Consider the following 27,365-nt stretch of genomic DNA (forward strand, 5'->3'; position numbering starts at 1 on the left):
CTTCCCGTCTTTCCTCCCCAGCACTGTGAGAGGACCATATGTCAAGGGCTGTGCTTCAGCTGCACCCAGTGGAGAGTTAGTACCCGACAGGTACCCAGAGCACACTCTTAGCCTCATTTATCCAACAAGCTTCATCACATATGGCTGTGGGACATTGCTCTGGGAACTGGCGCTTGAGCCAGACAGATGGGAGTGTAAGTCTTGTGCTTGTGAGTCAACCTGCAGGCAGAGGCAAGGAGTGAGACAGACAAGCTTTGCAGACACTGTGGCTGTGGAGGAAGGGCTCACTGGCTGGCCTGAGGCAGCACTGGGTGTCCGAGAGCAGCAGGGGGAAGGTGGTAGAAAGGGATGGAGTTCATACGTTGGGCTGTCTATAAGGGAGACACGGAGCATGGAATGGGCAGCATGAATGGCCAGGGCACAGGGATAACCTGATGTAGGTGACACGTTAGCCAGGATTCTGTTAGATTCTTGAGGGATCCCAGCTCTAGGTGGGATTGTGGCAGTTAGGCATGAAGGGCAGTTTCCAGGTACCGGGAACAAGTGGGATGTGTGACACATTCTAGAGCTGTGAAAGGGAGGACTTGGGACTCTGAGGATGTGGTCAGAGCATTTAATAAGAACAAGCTACTGTCTGCCGAGGCGAGAAGCCTGTGAGGATTAGCAAGAGGCTTGCCTTTGGCCTTGTTCATTCTGGACATCCTAGCGTCTCGAGTATGAGAAACTCAGAGAGAGACTTAGAGGGAAGCAATGAACCATGGGTCTGCAGCCTCATTGAACTCTTCACCCAGGGCCCCCTCTCCTCTGGATGGCATTGACTCTGAGGCAGAGCCAGAGGCATCTAAACAATCCCCACGGTGTTCAGCACAGTGATTGCACATAGTAATGTTTGGTGAGTGAATCAGTGAGCAAACTCAGCTAGAACTTCCCACGAAATCCCAGAGCATCTAATTAGACACTAACATGGAACAAGCCAACTCAGTGTTCTGAACAACTCCTACTGGGGAGCTGTAGAATGAGGAGATCCGGGTGGTGCCTCTAGGACACCAGACAGGTTCCCAGGAAAGAGCTGTGTGAGGGACCCACAGACACAAGGGTACTAAAACTATGCCAACAGCGTTGCAAGCCAGAGTACAATGCACGTTGTGGCCATAAGGTGGGTGTTGGCCCAGAAAGAGACTCACAATTTCTGTCTGACTTTAGGCAACAAACATAGTGACAAACAGAATTTTAGGACACTCACAAAACATGCCAAGTGGCCTCTACAGTGTGGCACATTCTTGTTGGCAGAAGGCTACTCGTTCATTTCCCAGCCGCCCAGACCTGAAATAACCACACAGAAACTATATTAATTAAATCACTGTTTAGCCTATTAGCTCTTGCTTCTTATTGACTAACTCTTACATCTTAACCCATTTCTATTAATCTGTATCGCCATGTGACTGTGCCTTACTGGCAAGGTTCCAGCATGTCTGTCTCCTGTAGGTGGCCCGCCTACTTTTTTTTCAGCTTTCAGTTTAATTTTCCCACCTAACTCTATTCTGTACTATCATAGGCCAAAGAGCTTCTTTATTCATTAACCAATAGAAGCAACACATATACAGAAGGACTTCCCACACCACATTCCTTAGCAATTTTATAGATGAAGAAACAAAAGGTGTCAAGGTCAGATGCCTGGCCCAAAGTCACACTGGCACTAAGAGGGTGTCACAAGTCTGCTGTGGGAGGTGCCAGCACTTAAGTTCCCAGTGACCCTTGAACCTGTTTCTTCATATGCAAAATTGGAATCAAGGAGCCTCTGGGCAGTACCGTGGACAGAGCAATGGGTCCCTTCCCTGCTTTCCAAACAGAAGGCATGGGGCATGGGGCTCCTGGGTGTGAAACCTGGCATAGAATTTGCTTATCTGGAAAGAGAAGTGGCCAGACATTCCAAACACTCCAGGAAGCAGGGAAAGCTTTAAATTTCTAGGAAGTTCTACTTGCTTTCCGCAGTCCATACACAGGCAAGGGACATGCAGGTGTCCCAAGCTGTCAGCTCTCTCCCAAGAGAGGCATTCAGGGCCAGGAAGCGAGGAGTGGTGGGGTCTCTGTGTGTCTCTGCAGGGGGTGGCTGTGATGGCTAGGAGGCATGGAAGGGAAGTGTGTTGACGTGTGCGTTTTGTTTCTAGGACCCCTACTCTGCCTTCTTTAAAGTAGACACTGACAGGGATGGCATAATCAACATGCATGATCTTCACAGATTACTACAGCAGCTACAGCTCAACATGAAGGACTGCGAGTATGAGCGCTTCCTCAGCCTCCTGGGCTTGAGACTTAGTGTCACCCTAAACTTCCGAGAGTTTCAGAACCTGTGTGAGAAGAGACCCTGGAGAGCAGATGAGGCCCCTCAGAGGCTCATTAGGTAAGAAGGTGATGTCAGAGCCATTGGTGTGGTCAGGACTGTCGGTGTGTGCCAGCCTCACCATCTGGAAGGCCAGCGGTTCTGCTGGAGCCACAGTGGAACACAAAATTGACTCTGGAGCCATCTGGTTTTTTTTTCTGAGTTTAAGAAAACACACACATGCACACACATACATGCACATGTATACACACACATACCACATGGCAGGTGTAACAAATAAGACACACAAAGTTCCACTATGGGGTGTGACTTTATCACTGCTTATTGTTCCAGGCTTTTTCTCATATGTGTAAATGCAGACACGTACGTACTTGTCCATTTCTCTGCCTGGAGTCAGATGTGTACTTTCTGCTCAGTCTTTCAAGGCTGACATTGGCAAGGCCACTGTAGGGCAGGGGGCGGGGCTTCACAGGAACAAGGTTCAAGTGCCCCTTTGAAGCAAACTCGGGAACTGTCCACATGAATGCATGCCCTTATCTCCTCCTCAGCTCTAGACGTCCATCCGGGCCATAAGTGAGAGTTTAGGGTGGCACAGAGTTTCTCAGGAGATGCAGGAACCTCCTTCCAGCCTCTCCTGGCCAGCGGTGCCTCTACACCCCTGCCTGACCCACAAGACCTCACCCTGGTCAGGAAAGTCTCAGTTCCCACCCAGGCTTCCCTCATTGCTCCTCTGACCTTTGAGATCAGAGTGAGTGCGGCTACCACCTACCAGACACCTGCCACAGGAGCACACAATGCCAGCTGCAGAAATCTGACATGTGTGCAGAGTAGCTGGTCTGTCCTGGACAATTGCAGCATCATTCTTTCTAAAGCGTGCTCGTGTCTATGCACATATGGATGTGGATGCGTGTTCACGTGTGCACTCGTGTATGGAGGTCAGAGGTCAGCCCCAGAGGTCAACCTCAGGGTGTTCTGGGAGTTGTCTACCTTACCTTTGAGACAGTACCTCTCACTGAAATGTGGGGCTCACTGAGCTAGACTGGCTGGTCATTGAGCTCCAGAATCCTCCTGTCTCCACATTCCTAGCATTGGATCACAAGCATGTGCCACCACAGCTAGCTTCTTACATAGGTGCTGAGGCTTCAACTTGCGTCCTCAGGCTTGCAAGGCAAGTACTTACAGACTTCTTCCCAGCATTTTTTCTTTACATACGAGCAGAACTTTCCCCCCCTCCTGGGGTGCTGAAGGGCTGCAAACCACAATTCCCTCTATCTAAGCACATGGAGCTGCCGGAGGTATGGCCCCGTACCAAACCCTGGTTACATTTCACAATGCTACAGAAGCTCTTTGACCATGTCCCTTGCTTAATTCACCCTGAATTTGTGAATTTTATTGTAATTATTACTGGGAAGGGGGAGCAAGAAAATGACTATAATCCCTTCCTAAGGAAAATGGTCACATGGCACACGAGCTGGATGCCCACAGTCTTCACTCAGGTTCTAGAGGGTGTTAATGTGAGATCTGTTCACTTAACATCGAAGTGGAACCAAAACAATCCTGCCAGGGGGAAAAGAGATGGCTCAGTTGTTAGGAGTATTTGCTGTGCACACAAAGGACCTGAATTTGGCTCCCAGGCTCACAACCACCTACAACTCCAGCTCCAGGGGATCTCATACCTTCTTCTGCCCTCCATAGGGCATCTGCATTCACATGTATGTATCCACCACACACACACACACAAAATTAAAATAAATGGAGAGATTAGGAACCTGTTATAGAGGACATGATTTTGGTTGTCAGTACCCATACACCTTTAACTCCAGCCTAGGGAGCTATGACATCTCTGGCCTCCTTGGGCACCTATCCTCAAATGCACTTAACACAAACACATGTTCACACAGATGTATAATTTAAAATAATAATATTATAATAATGCTGCCAAACAGTATTTTGGAGAATATGCAGAATGAGCATAGACAATTTCAACATAGAGCATAGACTTAGCTGTCTAGTGATATGTCTTGGTCACATCTGTGCACTTGTTGGATGTAGTAATAAGGGCGGCGGGGCTGCGTCCCCAGCACCCCAGCCGCCCGCACAGCTAGCTTAGCTTATGCCCCGAAATAACAACACACAAACTGTATTCATTTAAACACTGCTTGGCCCATTCTCTTCTAGGCTAATTCTCACATATTAATTTAGCCCATTTCTAATCATCTGTGTATGGCACCCCAAGGTGCGCTTACCAGGAAGATTCTAGCCTATGTCCATCCTGGGTCGGAGCTTCATCCCGGGAGCGGGGCATGGCGTCTCTGAGGCCATGCCCCCGAGAGGAAAGCTGTCGAGTCTGAGCTCACTTCCTCTTCCTCCCAGCGTTCTGTTCTGTTTACTCCTCCCACCTATCCTCTAACCAATAAAATGGGCCAAGGCAGTTCCTTTATTAGCCAATGACCTTCCTCCATCAGTTGGATATTTGCAAAGGACCAGCTCAGTGCTGGGCACTGTCTGGCCTCAGTGGTGCCAATGTGAACAGGGATCAGTGCTGAGAAGGACACAGCAATAAAGAGCCGCACTGGAGCCCAGGGAGGGTAGAGACAGGAGTCCAGAAGAAGCAGGTACACTTGACTGGGTCTTGAATGTGAGGAGGAATCTTTTAGTTGGTAGAAGGTGATTCGAGGCCAGAGAACAATGTTTGCAGAAGTGCCAGGACTGTTCAGAATGCTGCTGGGCCTTTGCAGTTTTTGTTAGGATACCCTGGTCCTGTTAGAATCCTCTGTGGTATATTGACTAGTAGGCCTGTCTCAGCAGGTCGTCGTTGGCTCACAGTCTCTTTAGCCTGAGAGTCCCAGCCTTCCTTCTACAAGCCATTACAGCACTCCTCAGGGACACCGTGGTACACCCCCAGGGCCAAGCCCAGTGGCCTGGCAGGCAGAGCCACTGCTAGGTTACCAGCTAACACCACAGATAGATCTGGACTTCTCACAGAGATGTGGGGCCTTCGCCCAGCTCTCCCCTCTCTGACTGCCCACTCTCCCGCTCAGGATCTAATTTCCAACTAGAAAATCTTAGGGTTGAGTCTGGTGGTAGTAATGTAAGTAATGCCTCTTCTAGGTCTGCCTTTAGGGCAATGAAAGGGGAAGGAGAGACGGGGGAGGAGGGTGACAAGGATTGCATCGCAGCCTCTCAAGGCCCAGGGGTTCCCTGAACCTTCACACTGCCTGTGAGCTGTTCCCTGGTCCCCGGCTTTAGCCTTCTCTCCATTTCTGGGGACACTTGTCTCTGAGGTAATCTGATTACTTTTGTCCGGCATTTGTATTAAACCATAGCTCCTTAAGGCTATAGACTTTATAGTCAATGACTGCAGGTTCTGGTCCTGTGTTTGCTGTGGCTGACCAGAGCAAAGCTAGTGTGGCAGTTGTCAGAACCTAAGGTGCCAAGGAACAAGAAAGGAACGAGGCATTGCTGGAAGAGGCCAGATGGAACAGGATCGATGCACAGGGAGAAGAGGCAAGGGTAGAAAAACCTGAACCTGGGTAGCTGTGTGATGATGGAAGCCCAGAGCCTAGAGAAGCATCAGGGTTGTGGGCAGGCTGCTTGGTTAATAATAGGGTGTATGATTTGGCTGGGGTAGCCTGTGCCCAAGGTCCTGGAGCACCTCTAGGGAGGTCCAGGAAAGGCCTCTGTGAACAGGTAGGATTAAGAGAGTCTAACGGTGACAGCTGTCCCTGTGAGCGATCTGTGGCCGTAACAGTATGTTTGTGTCTTCCTGTGATACCACAATCTACTAATAGTCCTGAGTTTACAAATGGCCACAGTTTTCCCAAGTACTCTTCCTTTCACTTGACTCCTGTGGCCATTGGTGACACAAGTTCTTATCATCCAATGTTTGTATGGGTTTTCGGTTTTATTTTCTTGAGACAGGTCTCTTTGTATAGCCCAAACTGGCCTGAGAACTCCTCCTCCCCTCACTCCTGAGAGCTGAGGTGTACACCTCCAAGCCCAGCTTATATTTCAGTCTTGGTAACTCTCAGGTCCCAGTCGTCTGTATGTACAGACTACAGAGTGCCTTCCAGAGGGCTGTACTGGAGGCCGGGATCCTGTGTGGATGCAGGGGAGGTATCTGTAACAGACAGATCACAATGCCATAACCTCCAGCACAGGGCTGTCCAGGCCACAGAGTTGCCAAGCACAGGTCAGCATGGCAGGTTGTTCTGAGTGATAGTTTGAAGTGAGCCACATGTCAACCACATGAGAACCTACACCTGAGCTGGAGCCCAGGAACAGAGGCAGGGTCCTTCCCCATGACCGTTTTCCAAGTGGCTGGTCTCTGGACCCGCCCTGTCTCATCTTAAGGTACTCCTTTGATAGGCCCAGGCAAGAGGGGCTACTTCTGGCAGGACAGATAAACTCATGTGCCTACTGTTTCTGATAGGATCCCACCTATTAACAGGTGCTGTTATTTATTGGCACAGATAAATTATTTACCAGGTTTTGACTCCTGCTGTGCTGGCAGATGGTGGTTGTTTACTTGTGTAAACAAGATGCAGCCTTGTTCCATCTCGGTGCTTAAAGTAACTCGGGTCAGAATGTGGCTTTCAAGAGTGGAGACAGAGGGCAAGCCTACCCAAAGCTGCGGTTCTGCACAGTGTAGGGCCACCCAGGGAAGCCCCCACCCCTCAGCACCTCACCGGGCTTCCATCCTCACATGCCAGTGGAGAAAGAAATCACAGGCTCCTGCCAGCCTTTGCAGGACCCCCACAGGAGCTACAACCACAGGGGCTGGGGTGACAGAGCAGCGGATCCTTTTCCACCCTTGAAGTTCCGTGATTCTAAGCAGTCCAGTAGGCAGTTGGAGAGAAATGGCGAAGAAACATGGGTGAGGCCAGACATTCATGGCATTGCTCTGTGGGTAGAGGGGGTGTGGTCAGAGATATCAGAAGCATTAAGTGTTAAAGGCTAGAAGGGTCAGAGTAGGAGGCAGGTAACAGGGCCCAGAGAAAGGCGCGGATCCTGAAGACAGCCACTAGCCAGGCCAGTGGTCTCAGTCGTCTACACTTTCCTGATCTGCTAGGTAGGCAGAACAGCCCAGGCATCCTCCTCCCTCTCCAGCCACAGCCACAGCCACAGCCACCACTGTGCCTCACGCAGGCCTGCTGGGCCAGCAGCACAAGGTCTTTTTAAGGTCTCTTAAGTGTCCCTCATCTGTAAGTAAATACAAAGGAGTTGTGATAATCTTTGAATCCTATAAGCTTACCCCTTGAAAATTCATTACACAGGGATCTCAGCTGTTAGGAGCACATCCTGCTCTTACAGGGGCCCCAAGTTTAGTTCCCATCACTGTCAGGCAGCTTCAACTGCCTGCAGCCCCGCTCCTCTGAGGGCACCTACACTCATGTGTACTTACTGCCCCCATATATACACATCATGTTTAGAAATTATGAAAACAAATCTTGAGAAGGAAAAGTAGCTGGGTTTGGGAGAAGGAACCTCCATGCTTTTTAATTGCTCCTCTGCTGACTTGAGTCTGTTCTTTCACCTGGATTTGCAAAATCAGAACTAAACATTGCTAGTTGTTTGCTTCCTAAAACACATTATATTATACATATATTCTGTTTTCCAACATCCCCAGGGAGGAAACAGGTCCTGTGGGCTTTGTGTGCTGGGGAAAGGATGATTTTTCTTAAATCTGAAAATAAAGTTTCCAAAGGCCTTCTGCCATGGAGCTGAGAGAAATAACGTGTTGTGAGAACCGTTAGACTCAATGTGAAACCACAGGCTGTGATGGCATCTTTGAAACATCAAGGGCGGGGGAGGGGGGCTTGGGAGAATCCTAAGCCTGTCACTTCTAAACTCAGTTGTTTGTTTTTCTTTTAAGATATAAACAGAAAGTTGCAGATTCAGAACTAGCCTGTGAGCAGGCTCATCAGTACCTTGTCATCAAAGCCAAAACCAGATGGGCAGACCTGTCCAAGGTAAGGAAGGGGAGGGAGCCAAATGGTGCAGAGGTGAGACAGCGCCAGGGTACCCATGGTGTTGGTTCCTGCTGTTCTTCACAGACTTTCCACAACACTCCAAATGGCTTTGTCTCTAACCAAAACACCATCAGTGACTGCGGTTATGATGAAGTTATTTGGATATTTCTATTGTTGTTAAGTAATAGAGATGGTATAACTATAAAGACCTAGAACATTCTTTGTCTACTTTTAACAACAAGGAAAGTGAACTCCAAAGAAGGTATTCTGTTTTTGAAACATTAGCAGTTATCAAAGATGCTCAAAGATACAATAAAGAACTGGTGAGATGTCTCAACAGGTAGAGGAACTTGCTGCCAAGTTGGAAGACCTGAGTTCAATCCCCAGAACCCACGTGGGGAAGAGAACTGACTCTTCCATGTTGTCCTTTGACCTCCACACATGCACTGTGGAATGTGCACATGCGCACAAAGGTAGAGGAAAGAAGTTGCCCACAGTGGTGTGTGCCTGCCATTCTAGCACTCTTGATCAGGGAGGCCAAGGTAGTGAGATCCCTGGAGTCATGGGCAGAATGAGGCTGTATAGGAAGGCTGTGTCTCGGAAGGAAGGAAGGAAGGAAGGAAGGAAGGAAGGAAGGAAGGAAGGGAGGGAGGGAAGGAGGGAAGAAAGAAAGCAGGAAAGAAGAAGAAAGAAAAGAAAAGAAAGCCTCCTGGCTGTGGTGGCGCACACCTTTAATCCCAGCACTCGGGAGGCAGAGGCAGGCAGATCTCTGTGAGTTTGAGGCCAGCCTGTTCTACAAAGTGAGTTCTAGGACAAGCTCCAAAAGCTACAGAGAAACCCTGTCTCTCGAGAAAACAAAAAACAAAACAAAAGGAAGGAAGGAAGCAAAAAGGAAAGAAAGAAAGAGAGAGAGGAAAAAAGAAAACTCAGGGATTCCCAGCTCTAGGAAAGTGGAGGTAGTGGGATCAGGAGTTCAAGGTCAGCCTCAGCTACAAAGTGAGTTTGAGACCAACCTGAGATACATGAGCTGCTGTTGAGAGGGAGAAGGAGAGAAAGATATTAAGTTTATGATTTTCAAATGTTTAATTGGCTTTATTAATCTAAGATAGTGTGAGTATCTTTCAAGAATTAATCATTTTAATTTCATGCCCCTGAAGAGTACCAGCCTGAAAACATCATCTGGGTGTTTAATAAAAATCTGTGTGTTGACAAAGACAGCACACAGACAACCCCAGAGACACACCACTAGATTCTTCGCACTTTAGCTCTTATTTCAGGGTCACCAGTGGAAGGAAAGTGTGCAGCTCAGGAGTCCGTGGAGAAGTTCCTGGTGTTAGCCCATGCTGGGAGGATTTAAGGTTTAAGGGGAAAGTCTGAGAAAGGGTCCCCAGTAATTCGCACAACAGCCAGCCAGCAGGCATCGTAAGAGCTGATTTAGCCCATCTTGATGAGATGACAGGGAGTGCGTTTCCAAGGCGCATGGCCCCCGTGAGCAAGCTCATAAGTTGTGGTGTCATGGATATCCAATTGACAATGGCAGTGACAGCTGGACAACAGGACAGGATGGGCAGAAGGGGGTTCTTCCTGACTCTAGGACACAGTGACCTCACTCTAGAAAGGAAGGTCACACTTGCATGCTGAAGTATCCTCCCTCTGTCTTTAGGGGTGACTCTTCCATGTCTGGATAGGTCATCTGTCCTATTGGTTCTTTTTTGGCTCCTGCCTAATACAGAGTTCTGTTTGATTCTCTCAAGCCCAGGCCTACTTTTCCTCCACACTGTGTCCTCAATAGAGTGGGCTGTGTGGCCCAATGAGGCAGGCTGCACCCTCCTTTATCTCCCTCCTCCTTATTGTTGTCCCCTCTCCAAGGTGGCAGGCCAGCCTCCTTTCCTCTGCCTCCTCCCTGCTCTGACCAAGAGTTGCCCATTTCCACCTGCTGTTCTGTTCTGCTCTCGTGGACAGCTTATGGCCAGGCACAGTTGCCAGCTCTGGGAATTTTCTAGCTGTCTTCCTGTCTGGTTAAGGACACTCCCTCCTGATCCTAGTGTGCTGAGAGGTATTGTCACCAGTGAGGGTCAGGTTTTGTCATGTGCTTCTGCATCCGTTGAGATGATCACGTGACTGTTTCCCCCTCTGCCCATGTGATGGATCACAGTGAAGGATTTTCAAGCACTTTGTGTGATGAATCCCACCCCGCCAAGGCAACCAGTTCCCACTCACGGTTGGTTCCATTTGCTGGTACATGCTTGCCCTCAGGTGTGATTGGTCGGAAGCCAACTTGTCAAGCACTGTCCAGCTTGTCACGTTGGGCTCACAGCGTGAGGAGGAAGGGTTCTTCTGTCTTCCTCGAACCTTGGGCTTTCTGCATGTGCATGTCATCTGTGACAAGTTGTACCTGTGCATCTCCAGCCGTAGGCAGGAGCTCACCCCTGGGCCTCACTCTTCCACATCTAACAGCAGGAGGTAGTTGTTTGCTCGGGTGTCTGCTTGCCCTTGGGACAGTGTGATGCCCTCCAGGACTCCTACGTGCCGGGCCTATGCTAGGACCCAATGCAGTTGGCCTGGTTATGTTAAAGCTGGGACTCTTCTGGGGTGGGGTATATAGAACACAAACATGTAATTTAAAGAGAATTAAAGGAATCACCATGCAGCCTCCATCTGGATGGAGGGAAAGAATATTATCTTAGGCCAGCAGTCAGCACGCTTCTGCAGAGACCAGACAGAATACATTTGGGGTGTTACGCCCCCCGACCCCCGCTCCCGCAATGCTCTTGCCTGCATGGGAGCTTTCCATTCCAGCAGCTGTAGGACTATCCTTCAGTTTCTGTTCACATTTTGTTGCTGATTAATGAGACTGTCCATCTTTTCATTAATCAGGCTTCCTGTGAAATGCTTGCTGTTTTTTTTTTTTTTTTTTTTTTTTTTTTTTTTTTTTTTTTTTTTTTTGTCTTTTTCTGCCCTGTCTTGATCTCAGTGAAAACCTTCTCCATTCTCCTCAAGGAACCACCAGTTCAGGTCTTGAAATGAGGAGCAGCTGTGCACTGTGAGGGAGGCATGCCCACCTTCATCCCTTCTGCATGGCGACCAGGTGTCCCTGCGTTTCATTGTCAATCCACCTTCACCTCATCACCCTGCAGCTCCGTCTCTGTCCACCCCCCTCCCACAGAGCCTCTGAATGCCTCATCTGACCAGTGGTCAGTCTGTCTGTCCTGGCCCCAGTTCTACATGTTTCTAGTCACTGTAACTTATAATGCACCTTAAGAACTTTTTGTTGTGGGTAAGGTCCAATCCAGACTCCAGGGTATGGGAGGCAGATGCTCCGCTGCTGAGCAGCTCTCCAGCCCTCATGGATACATCCTGGCTAGCTAGTATGCAACTCCTTCTTCTTGAAGAGCTTTTTAAAACTATTTTTTTCTAAGTTCCATTAAAAATACTGAAGGTTGGAGAAATAGCTCAGTTGATACCCATTAACAGATTTGGTAGCACACGCCTTTAATCCCAGCACTCGAGAGGCAAAGGCAGGTGAATAGCTGGGAGTTTGAGAGCAGTCTGGTCTAGGCCAGCCAGGTCTACATAGGGAACAAAAATCATAAAGACCCGGGTTTGACCCCTAGGACCTACATTTTAACAAGCCAGGCACTGTGGTCCCTGGGGAAGCAAGGATCCCTGGGGTTTGCAGGTCCCAGGGGTGTGAATCAGTGAGCCCCACAACTCAGTCTCAAATGCATGAGGCAGGCAGCACCTGAGGCATGCAAGGCACCTGAACTTAACCTGTGGCCTCTTACATCTCCATACCCTACACCCCCACACCCCAGAAACGTTAAAAACACATAGAGAAGTACCTTAGAGTGTTCCAGAAGCTGTCGACAGCCCTCTCTTCTGTGTGTTACTGAATACCATCTTCCATTGTAGAATTTCATAGAAACAGATAATGAGGGCAACGGTATTCTCCGACGAAGGGACATCAAGAATGCACTGTATGGCTTTGACATCCCCCTCACCCCACGGGAATTTGAGAAGCTTTGGCAAAAGTAAGTGCCTCTCATCTACAGTGGGGCTGCTGTTGTGTGTCTAGCCACATTACCGGTCTCGGGAAGCGTCCATGCCTGTCTCTCATTAGGGTCTCAGGGGAAGCGTCCATGCCTGTCTCTCACCAGTGTCTCAGGAGAAGGGTCCATGCCCGTCTCTCACCAGGGTCTCAGGGAAACGTCCATGCACAGCCCCTACCTGGGCCTCTGGGAAATGTCCATGCACAGCCCTTACCTGTGTCTTGTGTCCTCCTTCCTGGTGGAAAGTAACCGTGACTATGGGTGGACACACCAGTCCTCAGGTCTCTAAGGAACTGGGTATTCCCCAGCAGCAGTACTGAATGGAGAGGTTTGAAGAGTCATATTTCAAGCTCCTGGTTTTTCTGCAGCAGGGAAAGAAATTACAGTCCCACCAGCCCTCAGGGAACTCCTTCAGCAGAGATGGCAAAGGTGAAGACAGTCTGCCTATGTCTAGAGCTGGCAATCTATGCTGGCAAGTTTATTGAGAACATAAGCAAACCTCAACAGCTTGGAACAGTTTTCCGGGGGGGGGGGGCGCTCTTAAACTGGGATAGGATCTGACGCAAAGGCCATATTTCAAATGCATTTTAGACATAGCTGATTTGAACCAGGCTCCTGTGTTGATGCCTAGGTTTCCAGTATGCTAACAGAGCACTGTGCTCCAAACTAACAGTACAGCAAGCTGTAAGCTAACAGTGCAGTGAGCTGTGAGCTGACAGTGCAGTGAGCTATGAGCTAGTAGTGCGAACAGTGCAGTGAGCTCTGATTTAACAGTGCAGTGAGCTGCGAGCTTTGGTTCCATCTTTGAATGACTTTTTCTTCAGTACATGCTGGTCAGCCCCCAGGTCCTCAGGTTGTGTGCACCAGCATCACACCTTGAGGTCATGTTCACTGAATGGTATATTCTGTTTCCAGCTTTTCACCTGCCCATGGTAGAAGACTTAAGTACAAGCTGAGTCTAGAAGTGGGTGATCTGTTTCTGCCTAACTGGCAAGTGCAGCATGGAGGCTGGGACTTCGTGTGTTCAAGGGGCAAGGGCGAAGGTAGAGAGCTCATGGTGGTATCTGTCACATGGGGTATATGACAAGAACGGGTCATTCAAGTGCAGGAGCATCCAGGAGTGTGTGCCTTAAGTATCCAGTGGGAAAAGAAACTTGGGCTTCATTCAAGGAATGAAGACAAAGATGTCAAAAGGTCTGAAAGCCTAAAAGGGACTATGATATTCACTGGGGACCAGGAGCCAGTGGAAAAGCCAAGGAAGGAGGGCTGCACAGAGATTCCCCCAAAACCACCCCAGTTTCAGGGTTCAGAGGAAATCAGGGCTTCTTTTACAGATCACAAAACTGCCTCCACCCCAAGAGCCATATCTGGGTGATGCAGTAGAAGCTGCTAGAGTCCCAGTTGGCACTGAACAGGAGATGCCGCCACTGTCCCGGCAGGACTCTGACCTCATCTGCCATCTGTTGGTCTGGATCTCTTTGGAACGGCGGGTGGGGCACAGAGGTCCTGCAGAAGGAGGAGCAAGGAATGGCATGTCACTTTTCAGGACAACGGCTGCTGGAAGCCAGAGCAGCCAGAAGACAGACAGTAGGACTTTCAGAAAGGAGGTGTTGTGGCCGTGCATGGCAGCTTAATTCCATGAAGGCCAGGTCACAATGGACCTTGTCCTGAAGACCAGGAAAACAGTCTGGACAGACCCACATTCTAGAAACCTCCCTGGGCTACATGCAGGAAGGGAGTTTCAGGAGACCAGACTGGAGCTCAGAGGCCAACAGGGCTCTTGGTTCTAAGCAGGAGGAGGCTGCCAGCTCTCCAAGAGGAGAAAGGGAAAGGAGCTAAGGGTTGAGAATTCGGGTGGTCGTGCCAGCCTTCGACAGCCTGGAAGGGAGACTGTGCAAAGGCAGAAGCTCCAGGGATGCGATGCACAGAGCAGCTCACATCTGGAACAGTGTAGGGCACTGTGCAGTGTGTGTGGAGAACACAAGGCATCTGCAGGCAGAACAGTTAACTAGATGGAAATTCAGATCAGAAAAGTTGTTCAGGTGAGATCAAGGAGAGCAGACAGCAGGCACATGGACTGGATGTCACCTCTTCATCCCACCCCCCAGAGTCTCTCAGAGCTGGGGATGAAGACAAGCAGCGCTCCACTTTTGCAGCAGGAGGCGCTGTGGGCAGTGAGGCCACCCCCTCGGTGGTGCTCAGGACCTCAACAGCCTCCTCCGGCTATCCTAACACCAGATTGTATCCGGAAACAGCAGTGAGACAGGTGAACCCCAGGGCTTACTGATAGGGTAAGGGATGCAGTGTACCCCACTGCTCTGGATAAACAGGGTCCAGGAAGTCTGGAGCAGCTCGCGCCTACATGATGCCTTTCTGTTCAGGGAATCTGGATGTGTCCAAACGATACCAGAATAGGGAGACTGCCAGAGCGAAGAGGAAAGTGGTGTGTGGGTCTTCTGAAAACCTGATTATTAGAGAACACAACAAATCTAGGCAGAAAAGGCTTTCAGCATCCATTATTCACTCAACACTTTCTTGAGCCTTTGAAGTGCACTTCCTAGAGCTGTGGATTAGCCTGGAAGGGCCCGGTTTATGCTGTGGAGATAAATTAATAAACTGACCCCATATCTCAGCAGCTCAGGCTCCTCCATATTCCCCTTGTCACCCAAACTCCACAGTGTGCCTAATGTTTCTTGAGGACATCTCTCTCCCAGGGAGTGAGGAAGACTCAACCAGCTTTCAGGGGGCAGCTTCAGCATCTCTGTGGGTGCTCACCCTACGGAGGGGGGACTGTAGAGCTGGAGGGCCACACATGGGCTCTTCTCGTTGCCAGAGATGGCTCTAGAGGTTGACGAAACAAGGGAATTCTGCCCACTGAGCCAGCTCTGGAGCTGTAATCCTGTGCTCAGACTCCTCACCAGACATGTGCTCACCTTCTGTCACACAGTCCCTCCAGAGACTGTCTGGCTCCTGAGGTTCCCAGCGAAACAGCAGCTCTGCCTCCAGTGTCCATGTAGCAGCTCTAGGACAGGTTGCCTCAGCAGAGTCTAAGTCAGCAGCCACTGAACCCAAGATGTCGGGGCTGGGGGAAGCATGATCCATGAGCAGAGTGTCTAGAAGGAACTGAGGATAGAGCACTTAATATGGAAAAATCCTAAGACCACAGCCTGTCCAGGGCACACAGGGTGGGGCGGGGCCTTCTGAGGCATCCAAGGCCTCATTTCATCAGGTGGGGCTCAAATTATTTGAATCTATAAAGCAACTTCTTGGAAACTATGAAGAAATCCTGTTATGGATATGCTATTATGATAGAAGAGAGGGTACAATAGGTGCTGCCAAGTCAGGAGTTCTGTGGAGACCAGCAGGTGTAGAAGACCAGCAGGCGTGGAGACCAGCAGGCGTGGAGACCAGCAGGCGTGGAAGACCAGCAGGCATGGAGACCAGCCAGGAGGCCCCACCTGGAAGATGGGAGGCACTTAATGTTGGTTTATGCTCAGTTCTGTCAGGGTCCTATGTTGGAACTCAGCTTTACAGTATGGAGATGTATGTCAGTATTCAAATCTAACCAAGAACTCTGAAAAAGAAGCCATGATGTAGGCCATCACTCCTGTTTTCCATTAATAGGAAATGAGGTTGCTCTTGTCATCATTGAAGGCAGAGAGAAGCCTGGATGCCCTGCGCAGATGTCAACTCGGTGATGTTTGGACACAGTGTGCCTCAAGATGAAGTGCCTCAAGGCTGAGTGATCAGGGCCTGCAGCTTAGAAAGCGGATTGGCTGGGCAGAAACATGTCACTCATGAGGCTCAACATGGGACCTTGCCACAGGCTGGAGCAGTGAAGGACTCCAGCAGGCACAGAAGGAGCCTTGCCCCATGGCTCCGTGCAAGGCTAGAGTGCTACACCTGGGAGAGCAGAGGATGTGACCTGGCGCTGGACGGGATACATTCAGAGGCCACCTCATCTATTGCAGTTCTGTGAGGACTTGCTAACTGTGCCCGGTGGACACCAGCACAGGAAGTCGGCCACTTTTCATCTGAAGAGCAGCTGTGTGAGCCATCAAACCACTCTCTGAGATGGTGCCATAGAGAATCCCCCAATTCTAGCTGCACAAGGTTCCTGGTTCCCCTCCACATGATCTGGGTCATCTGCAGGACATGTCCCATAGCCTTGACCGTGCCCTTTACCTCCAGGCCATGGTACTCAACAGTCCTGAAACACATGCAAGAATCCATCGTCCACATAGCATGAAGGACTGACTCCCAGCGAATCTGAGCGATGGATGCTCATGTCTTTAGGTCCCACGTATGACTGATCACAGTGCACACCAAATGGGCAGAGTCACCTGCCTGTATCGTGAGTTCATGGCCACTGTTATGGTAAATGCCAGCTTTTATGGGGCCTCCGCTCAGGACACGTTTTCCTTGGCACATCTGTTGCACAGCCATTTTAAAATTCAACCTTTATAGGCAGTTGGTTTTTTTTTTTAATTTTACACAGAGGATTGCATAATGGTGAGGTTATGTAAGCAGAATTAGCTCTATGATTATCCACATTCATAGCAATATTTTTTTTTGCAATGGTGCAATCTGCTCTTCCATGTCTCTGTGGTGAGAAGAGCCTGTTTGTGATCTCCATTAATAATGTAATGACGAAGTGCCTTTTCATTCAGCCCAAGTGTCACAGCAGAGAACAGGCTATGGGGGAAATCTGTGCCTTAGAAATACACTGCCTGTGTCTGCGATATGGACGGGGACACACACATACACACAAGGATCATCTGGCATATAGCAAGCCTGCCTCGGGCCTGCAAGCTGGGAGCAATGGATAAAATAACAGTGGTGCCTCAGGAAGCTTGCATGCACTAGGAGACATGACCTGGACCCAGCAGCTGGTAGAGCCCAAACTTGGCTTGCATCCAGACCCTGCCTGGATGTCCCCATAAGCATTAATTATCCCTCACTAGCCCCTAAGAATCCAAGGGAGGTAAGGATCATGAGACTTTAGACCTGGGAGGAAGAAAAGGATTTCCCTAGTATGGACCGTGAGAAGGAGGGTTGTGGACGGTCCTCTTTCAGCAGCTCTCCTGTGGGAATGGGGGCCCTGGGAATACTGTTGGGGAGTGTCTTACTTGAGTCACATGGTACATCACTCTGGTGTCAGGCTAGGTGCAGCCCTGAGGCTAGACAGGTGCTTTGTGCTTTGCTTCATTTAAGTATTTTTTAGACTTATTTATCTTATGTATTAGTGTTTTACCTGCATATATGCATATGTGTGTATATATGCGTGCGTGTCTCACACATGTGCCTGATGTCCTAGGAGACCAGAAGAGGGCATTAGATCCCCTAGAACTAGAGTTATGGGTAGTTCTGAGTCACCATGTGGATCAAACCCAAGCCCTCTGGAAGTGCAGCCAGTGTTCTTTATCACTGAGCTACCTCTCCAGTCCCATGTGTATTGTTTTGAAAACAAAACTCACAGGAAGTACAGGCCGACTGTATTTTCCCGAGTTAGAGTATAAAGGTTGTGCTAATCACACACACCTGGCACAGGCTTGCGGGCTATTCATAAGTGGTAACAAGCCCACATGCAGCTGTCCGGAGTCTACCAGGAAGGGCTGCGATGGCTCCTGAGAGTTGGTAGGGCCTTGCTAGGGGTACTGAGGTACCCTGAACTGCCTCAGCTGAGGGAGTAAAGTCACCAGAGGGGACTTCCTTCCTCTCCATGTCAGACAGGTCTGAAGGGAAACTGCAGGTCCACAGAGCACAGGGGGACCAGAGGCTAAGAGGCAAGGCTACATCTCCGCTAGGCATCCAGGCAGACACGCTAGCTCAGCAGCAGGGGGACAGCCTTTTGACTTGTGGCATCCTTGCGTACTGGAGCACCAGCGCTCACCTGCCACAGCTGCCAGCTCTCTTCCGTCTGCTGCTCTGCCTGTGAGGAGGAGTGTGAGCTCTTAGAAGAAAAAATAACTCACCTCCTTGGCAGGACACAGTGTGTCCATACTGGGGTGTCTCTTTGGGTACCACACAGAGCAGTGCCTCCTAAAACCAGCGTTGTCCCTCAGGGGACTGGGCTGGCATGTGTTAAATGGGAGATCCTGACTCTTGTAGCTCCTAAATTAATCTCGGAAGCGCACATCTATGGATATCATTTTTTCATTGGTGAGCAGTGGGCCAAAATCCTTCTGTTAAAAACAAATGCCTCAAAAAGAAAAAGAAGAAGAAAGAAAATGGTCAATTTGCCTTAAAATTTTTATTGAAGTAATTCTATTCTATGTGAATAGCATCAGGAGATAAAACCTCCATTATTCCTTTTTTAATGAATTATAATTCAGAAAAATCTTGATAACAGAAAATGACTTAAAAGGCACAATGCACAGTTCTTATCTTGTTTTCCTTCCAGGCTCTCTCTCTGGGTATGTGTAATTGGTGTCTCTTCAAAGTGGGAACGGGGGCTTTTAACATCTTGAATCAAGTGGGACTCATTTATCGAGGCTTCAGGATAGAATACGCTTCCTGAAAGAGTTTCTTCTAACCCTTGGCATAGTCCATTTACACAGAGGGTGCTGAAACAAAAATGTGTGCAGAGGGGATTTCAGCTGTCTGGATTTGCCACCGTGTTTCCACAGACACGGCCACTGTGTGATCCAAGTCCATTCTCTTAGGGCAGGTCACTCTGATGGTCCAGCCAGTGTACGTGTGGCTCACTCAGGGCTCCTGTTAGTTATAGGTACAGAGAGGGTCAGAGGCAGAGACTGAGACTAGATTTGTGATGAGTCTGTTGGGCTTGTTTGTAGCTAGCAAGGAAGAAAACTTCCCCCAAATTGCTGATGTGGGCCTGGTCTCTGAACGCCAGCCCACCCTCCATGCCACTGATGACAACATGGTTTTTGTTTTTGACAGCTATGACACGGAGGGAAGGGGCTACATCACGTACCAAGAGTTTCTGGAGCGACTGGGCATCCGGTACTCACCGAAGGTCCACCGGCCCTACAAGGAAGACTATTTCAACTTCCTGGGTCACTTCACGAAGCCCAAGCAGATCCAGGAGGAAATCCAGGAGCTGCAGCAGATGAGCGAAAGGTGGGTGTGTCAGTACTGGGAGCTGCTTCTGGATTCTGTCCTCATTCACCCAGCAGTGGAGGCTGCTCTGACAGGACTCCTGTAAGGCTATAACATTGTGCCCCACTGTAGAGCCTAGAAATCAGCTTTGCCAAAGAGCCACAGAACAGGGAGCTTCCACACGTCTTTTCCTCACATGCTCTTTCCTATGTTATTAGCCCCTCCTTGAATATTGGCACTTCCTGGTTGTGCACTGCATGGTGCCTGCACCCTGCTGTGGCCCATCTGGAATGTAGGCCCCATAGGATATCTGTGATACCCCACAGGCATCACGTAAGCACCTTTATATGAACAGATGGATGAATGAATGGCTGTGGTTTAACTCGCCACTTCTGCTTAGAGGGTTTATCCCCAGGACAACCCTGAGTTGCCTCCACCGTTGCACAGGGTGACATACAGTACACCTTTGACGTCAACAAAGGAAGCACCTTCCCATCTTGAGTCAGCATGCTGGCCTTGGGGAGTATGACCTGGTGTCTGCCTATTGAAACGATTGCTGGAATCGCTGGAATGCACGTGACAATGGTCCACAGGCCATGAGGGTTTGAAATGAACAGACCGGGATATCTGTACCTGAGCAAGGACAGGGAAACATGGAGTGAGGGTGAGCCATTGGATATGTAACTCGGCTGTGGCTCTTCTTGATTTTACCTGTGTGTGTGACTGTCCCTTGCTTGTCCTATCAAATGGTGGGACTCAGCTCCCATCTCCACCCCACACACTACATGGCACCCAAGTAGAAAAGGGGCTGCTGAAGAACCCCCAAAGGAAGCAAGGAAGCCACAGACACAGGGCAGAATAGGAATGAGATGGGTTTAAGAGGCAAGCAGGTGGAATTTACCCCTGGACTGTGTAGAAGTTACCGCACCACAGAAACTGCAGGCCGAGAATTGAGTTTGTGAAATTCAGTGTAAAATACACGCAAGGTTGGTATAAATCAAATATGCCACAAACTGATGAAAAGTGGAATTTATCTTCAGCAGACAGGGCTGGCCTCATTACCCACGAGGGTCTTCACTCCCGTCTCTCCCCCCATGTGTGAGTAATGAGGCTCCTTGGCCCTCTGAAGGCATGCGCTTTCTCTCCTCACTGCTGGTGGCAGTGCAGGGATGAGCTGAAGATAAGCATGACACTACATTCTCATCCCCAGGACCAGATCACTCATGCACTCTTGCTTGATCTCCTGCCTCCGCAGCACCGTCTTACCAGAGAAGGCAAACAACTGATCAGCTCCATCTTCTTAAAAAAAAAAATCATCTTGGCCCAGGCATGGTGCTGCCTGCTGGCAAACCCAGTGCTGAGGAGCTGGAGAAAAGTGGGCCCTTGGGGCTTACTGGTCAGCTGGTTCTCAACCTGGGGAGTTGCAGGTCAGGAAGGGACCCTGGCTCAAAACAAAGTGATGACTTCTAAGGAGCAACACCCAGCACCACCACTGCTGCCTCCGTGCACACCAGCAGCACACGCATAGATCCTGGCTTGCAGGAATCACTAAATGATGACCGCCCATCAGGGCGACTGGCTTTCTGAACGCCGATTGGGTCAGTAGATGAACTGAAGGGATGGAGAAATAGGTTTTTGTCTCAATTGCAAGGATTTAATTTTGCTAGGCATGCCCTATTGCACGTTGAAGGTGAAGCAGAGGCTTTTGTGGTCCTGTATCCATTCTCCAGGCCTTTATTCTGCTCTTAAGAATGAAAGTCAGAAAAGCCACAGTGATCAGCCCCGGGCACAGGCCCTTTCTAGAAGGCACACGGAGAGGGGGCAGCTAAACCCAGCAGAGAAGGAAGGGAACAGGACTCAACTACAAGGTCACAGCGGCGTCCTTGTCAGCCTCCCTGGCCAGAGCCAGAGGAGGACAAGACCCCGGAACAGTCATGCTGCTCAGTGTGGGCCGACAGAAGCTCTGCTTGGCGGCGTTCTTCCATCTCTGCTCCAAGCCCTCATTTACTCTGTGCACATGTTTACTCTGAAAGGGAAATAATTGCTGCTCACAAGACAGTCCAAGAAATGCTGAATGCCTCAATTTCTAAAAATATGTATCTCCAAAAACTGTTTTGATCCTCTCCACTTTCATCCGCTTTCATTTCGAAGAGCTAAGCGGGATGGCAGTGTCGTGTGACAAGCTGGGGCTCCGTAGCCATAGCATGGGGCTGGGTTCACAGGACACCATAGGCAGCCCAAGGCAGGTGCTGTTGGTACACTCAGGACACCCAGCATGCTCACCTGGGTCAGATGTCAGCATCTCGAGCCTCTTGCAAGTCAGGAGGCCCGCAAGGGAAGGGCCTGGGCCTCCACATGGCTTCTGCCAAGTGCCATCCTCTCTGCCGACCAGCCAGTGCCTCACTGCAGCCTGACTCTCCTGCATTCTGACAGTTTTGGTTCAGCGGTTTGTTTCCAGCCTTGCTCAAGGAGCCATCCCACAAATACGAAGTGGAGATGATGGACAAGAGCCAGAACAGATTTAACGTTTAGAACAGATAACCCATTCTGTCCCGCTCAGGGACAGCCAGGAACCAAGATGGCACCTGAGCTCACCAGGTGGGTGTTTCCCTCAGTGTCTTCAGAGAAAGATGCTTGGAGACATGGAAGACTGAAGAAGACAGAATTTAGACAGTCTGTCACAGGCCGCGCTAGGTAGGGGAGGCTGGAGAATGCATGTGCCCATGTATATGTGTGTGCTGGCTATTTGGAGGCCAGAGGTCAACCTCAGGTGCTGTTCTCCATGATCTTTGAGACAAGGCCTCTCAGGGACCTGGAGCTTGTCTTTAGGCTGGACTAGCAGCTGAGACCCAGAGATCTGCCTGTCTGCCTTTCCCAGAACTGGGGTTGCTCACCAGATCACGTGGGTGCTGGGGATTAAGCTCAGGCCCTCACACTTGCACAGCACAGTCCTGTCACCTTGGTGTTGGTCAGCTGGTGTCGAGTGAGACCAACTCCAGTGTTTACAACAGCAGTCCACTGCGGCTGTGGGGCTGGGGGTTCCTCGACCCAGCTCTTCTTCCTTCCTGCCAGCCCACTGTGCTGTGCATGTGTCCTCTCCATGACCCCAGACCTGTCCCCCCTGTGATCTTGGTTCCACTGAGGATGCCTGTTTGAGGCCCTTGTGTGCCCAACACCCACAGCAGCACACTCACATAGTAGGTGCACATTCGCATTTACTGAGGGAAGAGGCATTTTTCTTGCCTGCCATATCCTTGTGTTAAATTCTTGGTTCCCTTTGAAAAGCACCAGCTCTAACACAAACACAGGGCCGACATTTCTCCGGGGCAGTTTTGCTAATGATAGCAGTAATAAAACAGCAGTGGCAGAGGCTGATAGCTTTTCTCAGGGACACCTTTTCATGTAAACATTGCACCAAGCCCACAAAGCACCTTCTAAATTAGCTCTTGGCTGAGCAATCAAGTTGTCACAGCAGAGTGGGCATCAAAAATCGCTTTTCTCCTGGCTTTAGGTGTCTGGGGTGGCTTCTCTTTCAGGGAGAAGCTCATGGAACATTATGAAGAGATCAGCAAGGCACTCAACATGCTAGAAAAATCCAAGACAGGCTTTGCAGCCCTCTCCAAGGTGCAGAACGCGCTGCAAGAATGTGGGTGTTCCCTGAAGGAAGAGGAGCTCATCAGCCTTCTGAAGAGGTTGCCTGCTGTCCCCCCTCCCTTCCTCCCTCCCCTTCCCCCAGTATGTCCCTTGCTGTACTGGGCTGGTGATGCTGTTCTTTTTCCTTTTCTTCTATCTACTCCACACCGTTGACCTTGAGGTGACCTCCACTTGTTGCTTTGCTGTTCTGTGTTTTAGCCAGAAGCACAGAGACCAGTTTGGCCAGGGCTTAACTTCTCCCAGGGAAGTTCCTAGGAAGTAGCAGTCCTTTTGCCCATGCCCCTGCCCCTGCCTCCCACGCCCACAGTCAGTAGCTCAAGGCTTTCTGCTCGTGGCCTTGGAATAGACCTTCTCCTGTCTCTCAGCCCTTAGCTTCTACCACCTCACACAAACACACAGAACTTAATGGCCCAGTTCTCTGTTCCTGGGCCTGACTCTGGGTGGTCCTCCAGCAGGATACACCTTCCCGGTGACCAGCCATCACTTTTCCTTTCTACACAGTACTGTCCTCAGGGTCATGTGATTATTCTTCCCTTTAGCTTAGCGTCCTGGTTCCTTGTCACCACTGATAAATCCCCAGCTCACCCTGTGACAAATGCCCCTGTCCAGTGTGTTCAGTCTCCTAAGGCACGCTGTTTTGTGTTCTGTGATTTCTGGAAGTGTTCTTGTCTTAGCTCATTATGAGTTCCACTCCTTTGTTCATTTTGAAGCCCCTGACACTGAACACTGAAGCCACCCTGACTCGACACCGCAAGGGTTTGGATCTTTCTCCCTTAATTTGTATCTCTTACTTTCCTCTTGGGTTTCTAGGAGAGTGCCTCGGTTCTCACTTCCAACTCCTCTTTCTCTGACTGTCTCCCAGTATTCATGGCTTGGGTTTGTCCTCTCAGTGTCGTTGTCCTGCAGCAGGTATACTGTTCTTGATTCACGTACATCCAATTTCATTTATCAGAAATTAGCAAACTGTTTTTCAAAATGTTCTTGGTGTGTGTGTGTGGCAGGGAGGGGGATATGTTTTAGTGGGGAAAGGTGTTTGCTGCCAAGCCTGACCATCTCAATTCAGTGCTCTGGGTTATGGAAGGAAAGAGCGAATTCCTCAAGTTGCCCTCTGACCTTTACATGCAAACTGTGTGGCCCATGTACATGCATGCACTTATGCGTACATTATGAATACATAAATAAAAGTTTTAAGCCTTTTAAAACCGGTTTTCTCCACCTGAGAAATCTGTCCTCAGTGTGGCTTTTGCAACAGTCCTTCATGTTGGACACATCTTTCAAAAGCATGCTTATGTTACCAGGGATGCTGGGAGCAGAGTAGAAGGAAGTTCCCTGGAGAGGTGAGTCTGGCATGGTTTACACTACAGGCAAACCTGGTGCATTGTCTCCTTGAAGTTCCCAGTGTCAGCACCTTTAAAGCCTTTCTTGGGGATGCTAATTTACCAACAAATAGAGCATTGTAAGATTAGACCCAGGGCTCCCAGGTGAACTTGAACTTGAGACAAATGGTATAGCACGAATCCCAGAGCACACTCAGGATGTGTTAATGCTGAACAACATCTGTCTGTTGGAAATTCTGTTCCTGGGGACCCTGGACCTGTGGGAGGACTATAGAATCCTTCAGTTAGTAGGCTGGCCTGAGCAAGGCCCCAGTATATCCAGCTCCCAGCCCCGTTCCCTTCTGAAGGACAGTTGCCCTGGAGACAGAACTCAAATTCTTTGATCACTCAAATGCTCTGACACCCGCTTCCGTCTCCCATGTGACTTCTGGTGGAGTCTGATGTGCTTCTTGCTTTTATCCTGCATAGGAACACTTTGCCCTTCCCTCTGGCTCCTTTTGCAATCTTTCTTTCTGTCTTTGGGATCCTGTGGTTTGAGTCTGTTGGTTTGCATCTGCTGTGCCTGGGTTTGCCTCGCGCCATGTTCACCCAGCTTCCTGGACCTGTGGCTTGGTCTCTCCCATTTCTTCTGGAAGTCTTGGCCATTATTATGAAATGCGGGCAGGGCCACCATTGTTGCTCCTGCTTCTGCTGCAGGGCCCTGCCTGTCCTGTGAGTCTGTGTTTCCCTCTCTGCTTACTCAGCTTCTCCCTTTTTGCCTGGGGTCTTCTCCCCCACATAGCTCATGCTAGTCATGGCTATGTATGTTGTGTGATATGTGTGATATATGGAAATGAAGGGCCATGCCATCTTCAGCTGCTCACATGTTCTCTCCCTCCTCCCAGAGCCTTCCCACTGAATATATTTCCAGCTGAATAAGAATTGGTATGTTCAATGAGTAAATCATGGGAAAATGGATACAGATAAATAATTAGTTAAGTGGTTCTGACAGAGTCTTGTTAAATCGTAGTTAGACTTGATACTTTTATAAACAGCACAAAAGGCCTGGGAGCTTCTGCGCTCCACCTCTCAATGGATGATCAACTTTTCTGTGCGTCAAAGCCTTAATAAGAATCTATCACTGAGTCGCTTGTTCCTCCTCAAAGACCCCTTGATGATAAACATCTTGACTATTGGTAATTGCATGTAGATTATTCTTTCCTGGATCCAAAATAGACTTTTCCAAACCCTCACAAGGAGGTCCGCATATGCATTTGCTTTCTTGCTGTATGTTAATACTTCGCTGGCAGCTCCTCCCTACACATGAAGCAGTGCTGATTATCTGTCTCCTTGTGTCCCTGTCACGTGATCCATGCCAACGCAAGCAGGCTGAGCTGCTCTGCAGCTGCACCTTGCAAAGCTAGACTCTTGCCTCTCCTTCAGAAGCATCCGAGTCACTGGAAACTTCTCCTCCGCTCAAGCATCTGAGCTGGTACTCAAGGGCTCCAGTAACTGAATCACAGAAGCAGCAACCTTTTTGTGTGCGTGTGCAGGTACACATGCATATGTGTATACACCACGCATGAATGTTGTCTGCCTTTTTCTTTGCTTTCTTTTTCTTCTTTTCTTTTCTTTTTTTCTTTTTTTTTTTTTTTTTTTTTTTTGAGACAGGAAACCAACCTATAACTCACCAAGTAGGCTATGGTAGCAAACCCTGGGCATCCACATGTCTCCTCCACCTCTGCATCTAGCCTTTAAAACAAACAAACGAAAGAATATGAGGACAGGATCCAGTTCAGGTCGGTGATCTGATTTAGCAGCCCTTTCCCATCCGAGCTATGTCCCCAGCTCAGGAGCTGGGGCAATGAAGGCACGAAATTTTATTCTGAGTCACACTGGGTGTATGTAGGAAACTCTCCAAGCTTACTCAAGTTATTCTTTTGCAATTTGAAGGGAATTGTTTCCCAGTCCAAGTTGAGGACACAAAGGGGCCGTCACTGCTCCATGGATGCCCTTGTGGGGACATATACTGAGATGGAGTTTTTATTGAGGAAATATTAAACTAGATAGGTTTCACACAATACCCTCGGAGAGCTTTGGGCCTGACAACCTTATTTCAGTGAGACTTAGAAAAGAATTTAGTGTGTTTGCCTCAGTTCCCCCGTCCTTGTACTCTCTCTGACACACACACTCCTCCTCTGAGTTCCCCTGCCACGCCTCTGTGCACACCACCATGACAGGAAGCTCCTCTCCAGCCCATAGCTCAGATGGCTGGTGCCCAGTTAGGTCTGCTGTCCTCCCAGTCCTTCCGCAAAGGCCCCAAGGGCGGGCCAGCATCTCTCACCCAGCAACCCTTGCTGCTTCCTGCTCCTTGAAACTCTGAGCCCCAGTGCCCAGCTGTCAGGTCTTGGGCCTTCAGGATAGGGCAGCCCAGCCCGTGGCCTCACCACTGGGCAGCCCTCAGTCTTGCCTCTCTCGTAGCTTTCACCTTGTTCCTCTCTGTGGTGACACTCATGTGTACACACAGAAACCAGCACAAGTGGGCCTGTGCCAGCAGGGTGGGCACCCTCCTCTTCAAGCCATTCTCTTCCCCCACACTGCCCCTGTATTCTGCAACTGTTTGTTGAATGAATAAGCAACTTTTCTTTTCAATGAATCTATTCTTTTCTTTTGTGGGAGCAGCTTGGGCATCAGTGTGCATAACAATTGCATCAATCCCCTCGACTTCCTGAGAGCACTTGAGATCAGCAAGACAAGCAAAGCTCAGCCAAAAGAAAGAGAAGAATGCTCGCCACGGACCAACTTCTCCAAGCTGAACCCCGAGGAGGTGGTGAAGAGCATGCAGGCAGTTGTGGAATCCTCCCAGCCTGCTTTGTTAAAGGTAGGGTAGATTGCAAAGAGCCCAGTCAGGTAAAGTCACCTCCATCCCTTCCAGCGGCTCCAAGCCCTGTCCAGATCCACCTCCCCCACA

The 27,365-nt window shown here is 49.6% G+C and overlaps 1 protein-coding gene across 3 annotated transcripts in view; it reads left to right on the forward strand.

The window, feature by feature from the left end:
• Nucleotides 1–27,365, forward strand: part of Efcab6 (EF-hand calcium binding domain 6) — a 173,310-nt gene that overhangs the window by 114,715 nt on the left and 31,230 nt on the right. Inside the window, exons 19-24 of one of the 3 annotated variants that reach the window (XM_041672351.1) lie at nucleotides 2,169–2,401; nucleotides 8,217–8,313; nucleotides 12,226–12,344; nucleotides 19,266–19,445; nucleotides 22,961–23,116; nucleotides 27,077–27,275. In XM_041672351.1, the coding sequence (XP_041528285.1) occupies nucleotides 2,169–2,401; nucleotides 8,217–8,313; nucleotides 12,226–12,344; nucleotides 19,266–19,445; nucleotides 22,961–23,116; nucleotides 27,077–27,275 (984 nt within the window). Of the gene's footprint in view, nucleotides 1–2,168; nucleotides 2,402–7,200; nucleotides 7,218–8,216; nucleotides 8,314–12,225; nucleotides 12,345–19,265; nucleotides 19,458–22,960; nucleotides 23,117–27,076; nucleotides 27,276–27,365 lie in introns of those variants that run through there. The other 2 variants (XM_041672350.1, XM_041672352.1) reach the window with 2 other exon arrangements.

Source organism: Microtus oregoni, unplaced genomic scaffold (assembly GCF_018167655.1).
Source record: "Microtus oregoni isolate MIOR12 unplaced genomic scaffold, Mior012 000022F_ref0000154, whole genome shotgun sequence".
NCBI lineage: Eukaryota > Metazoa > Chordata > Mammalia > Rodentia > Cricetidae > Microtus > Microtus oregoni.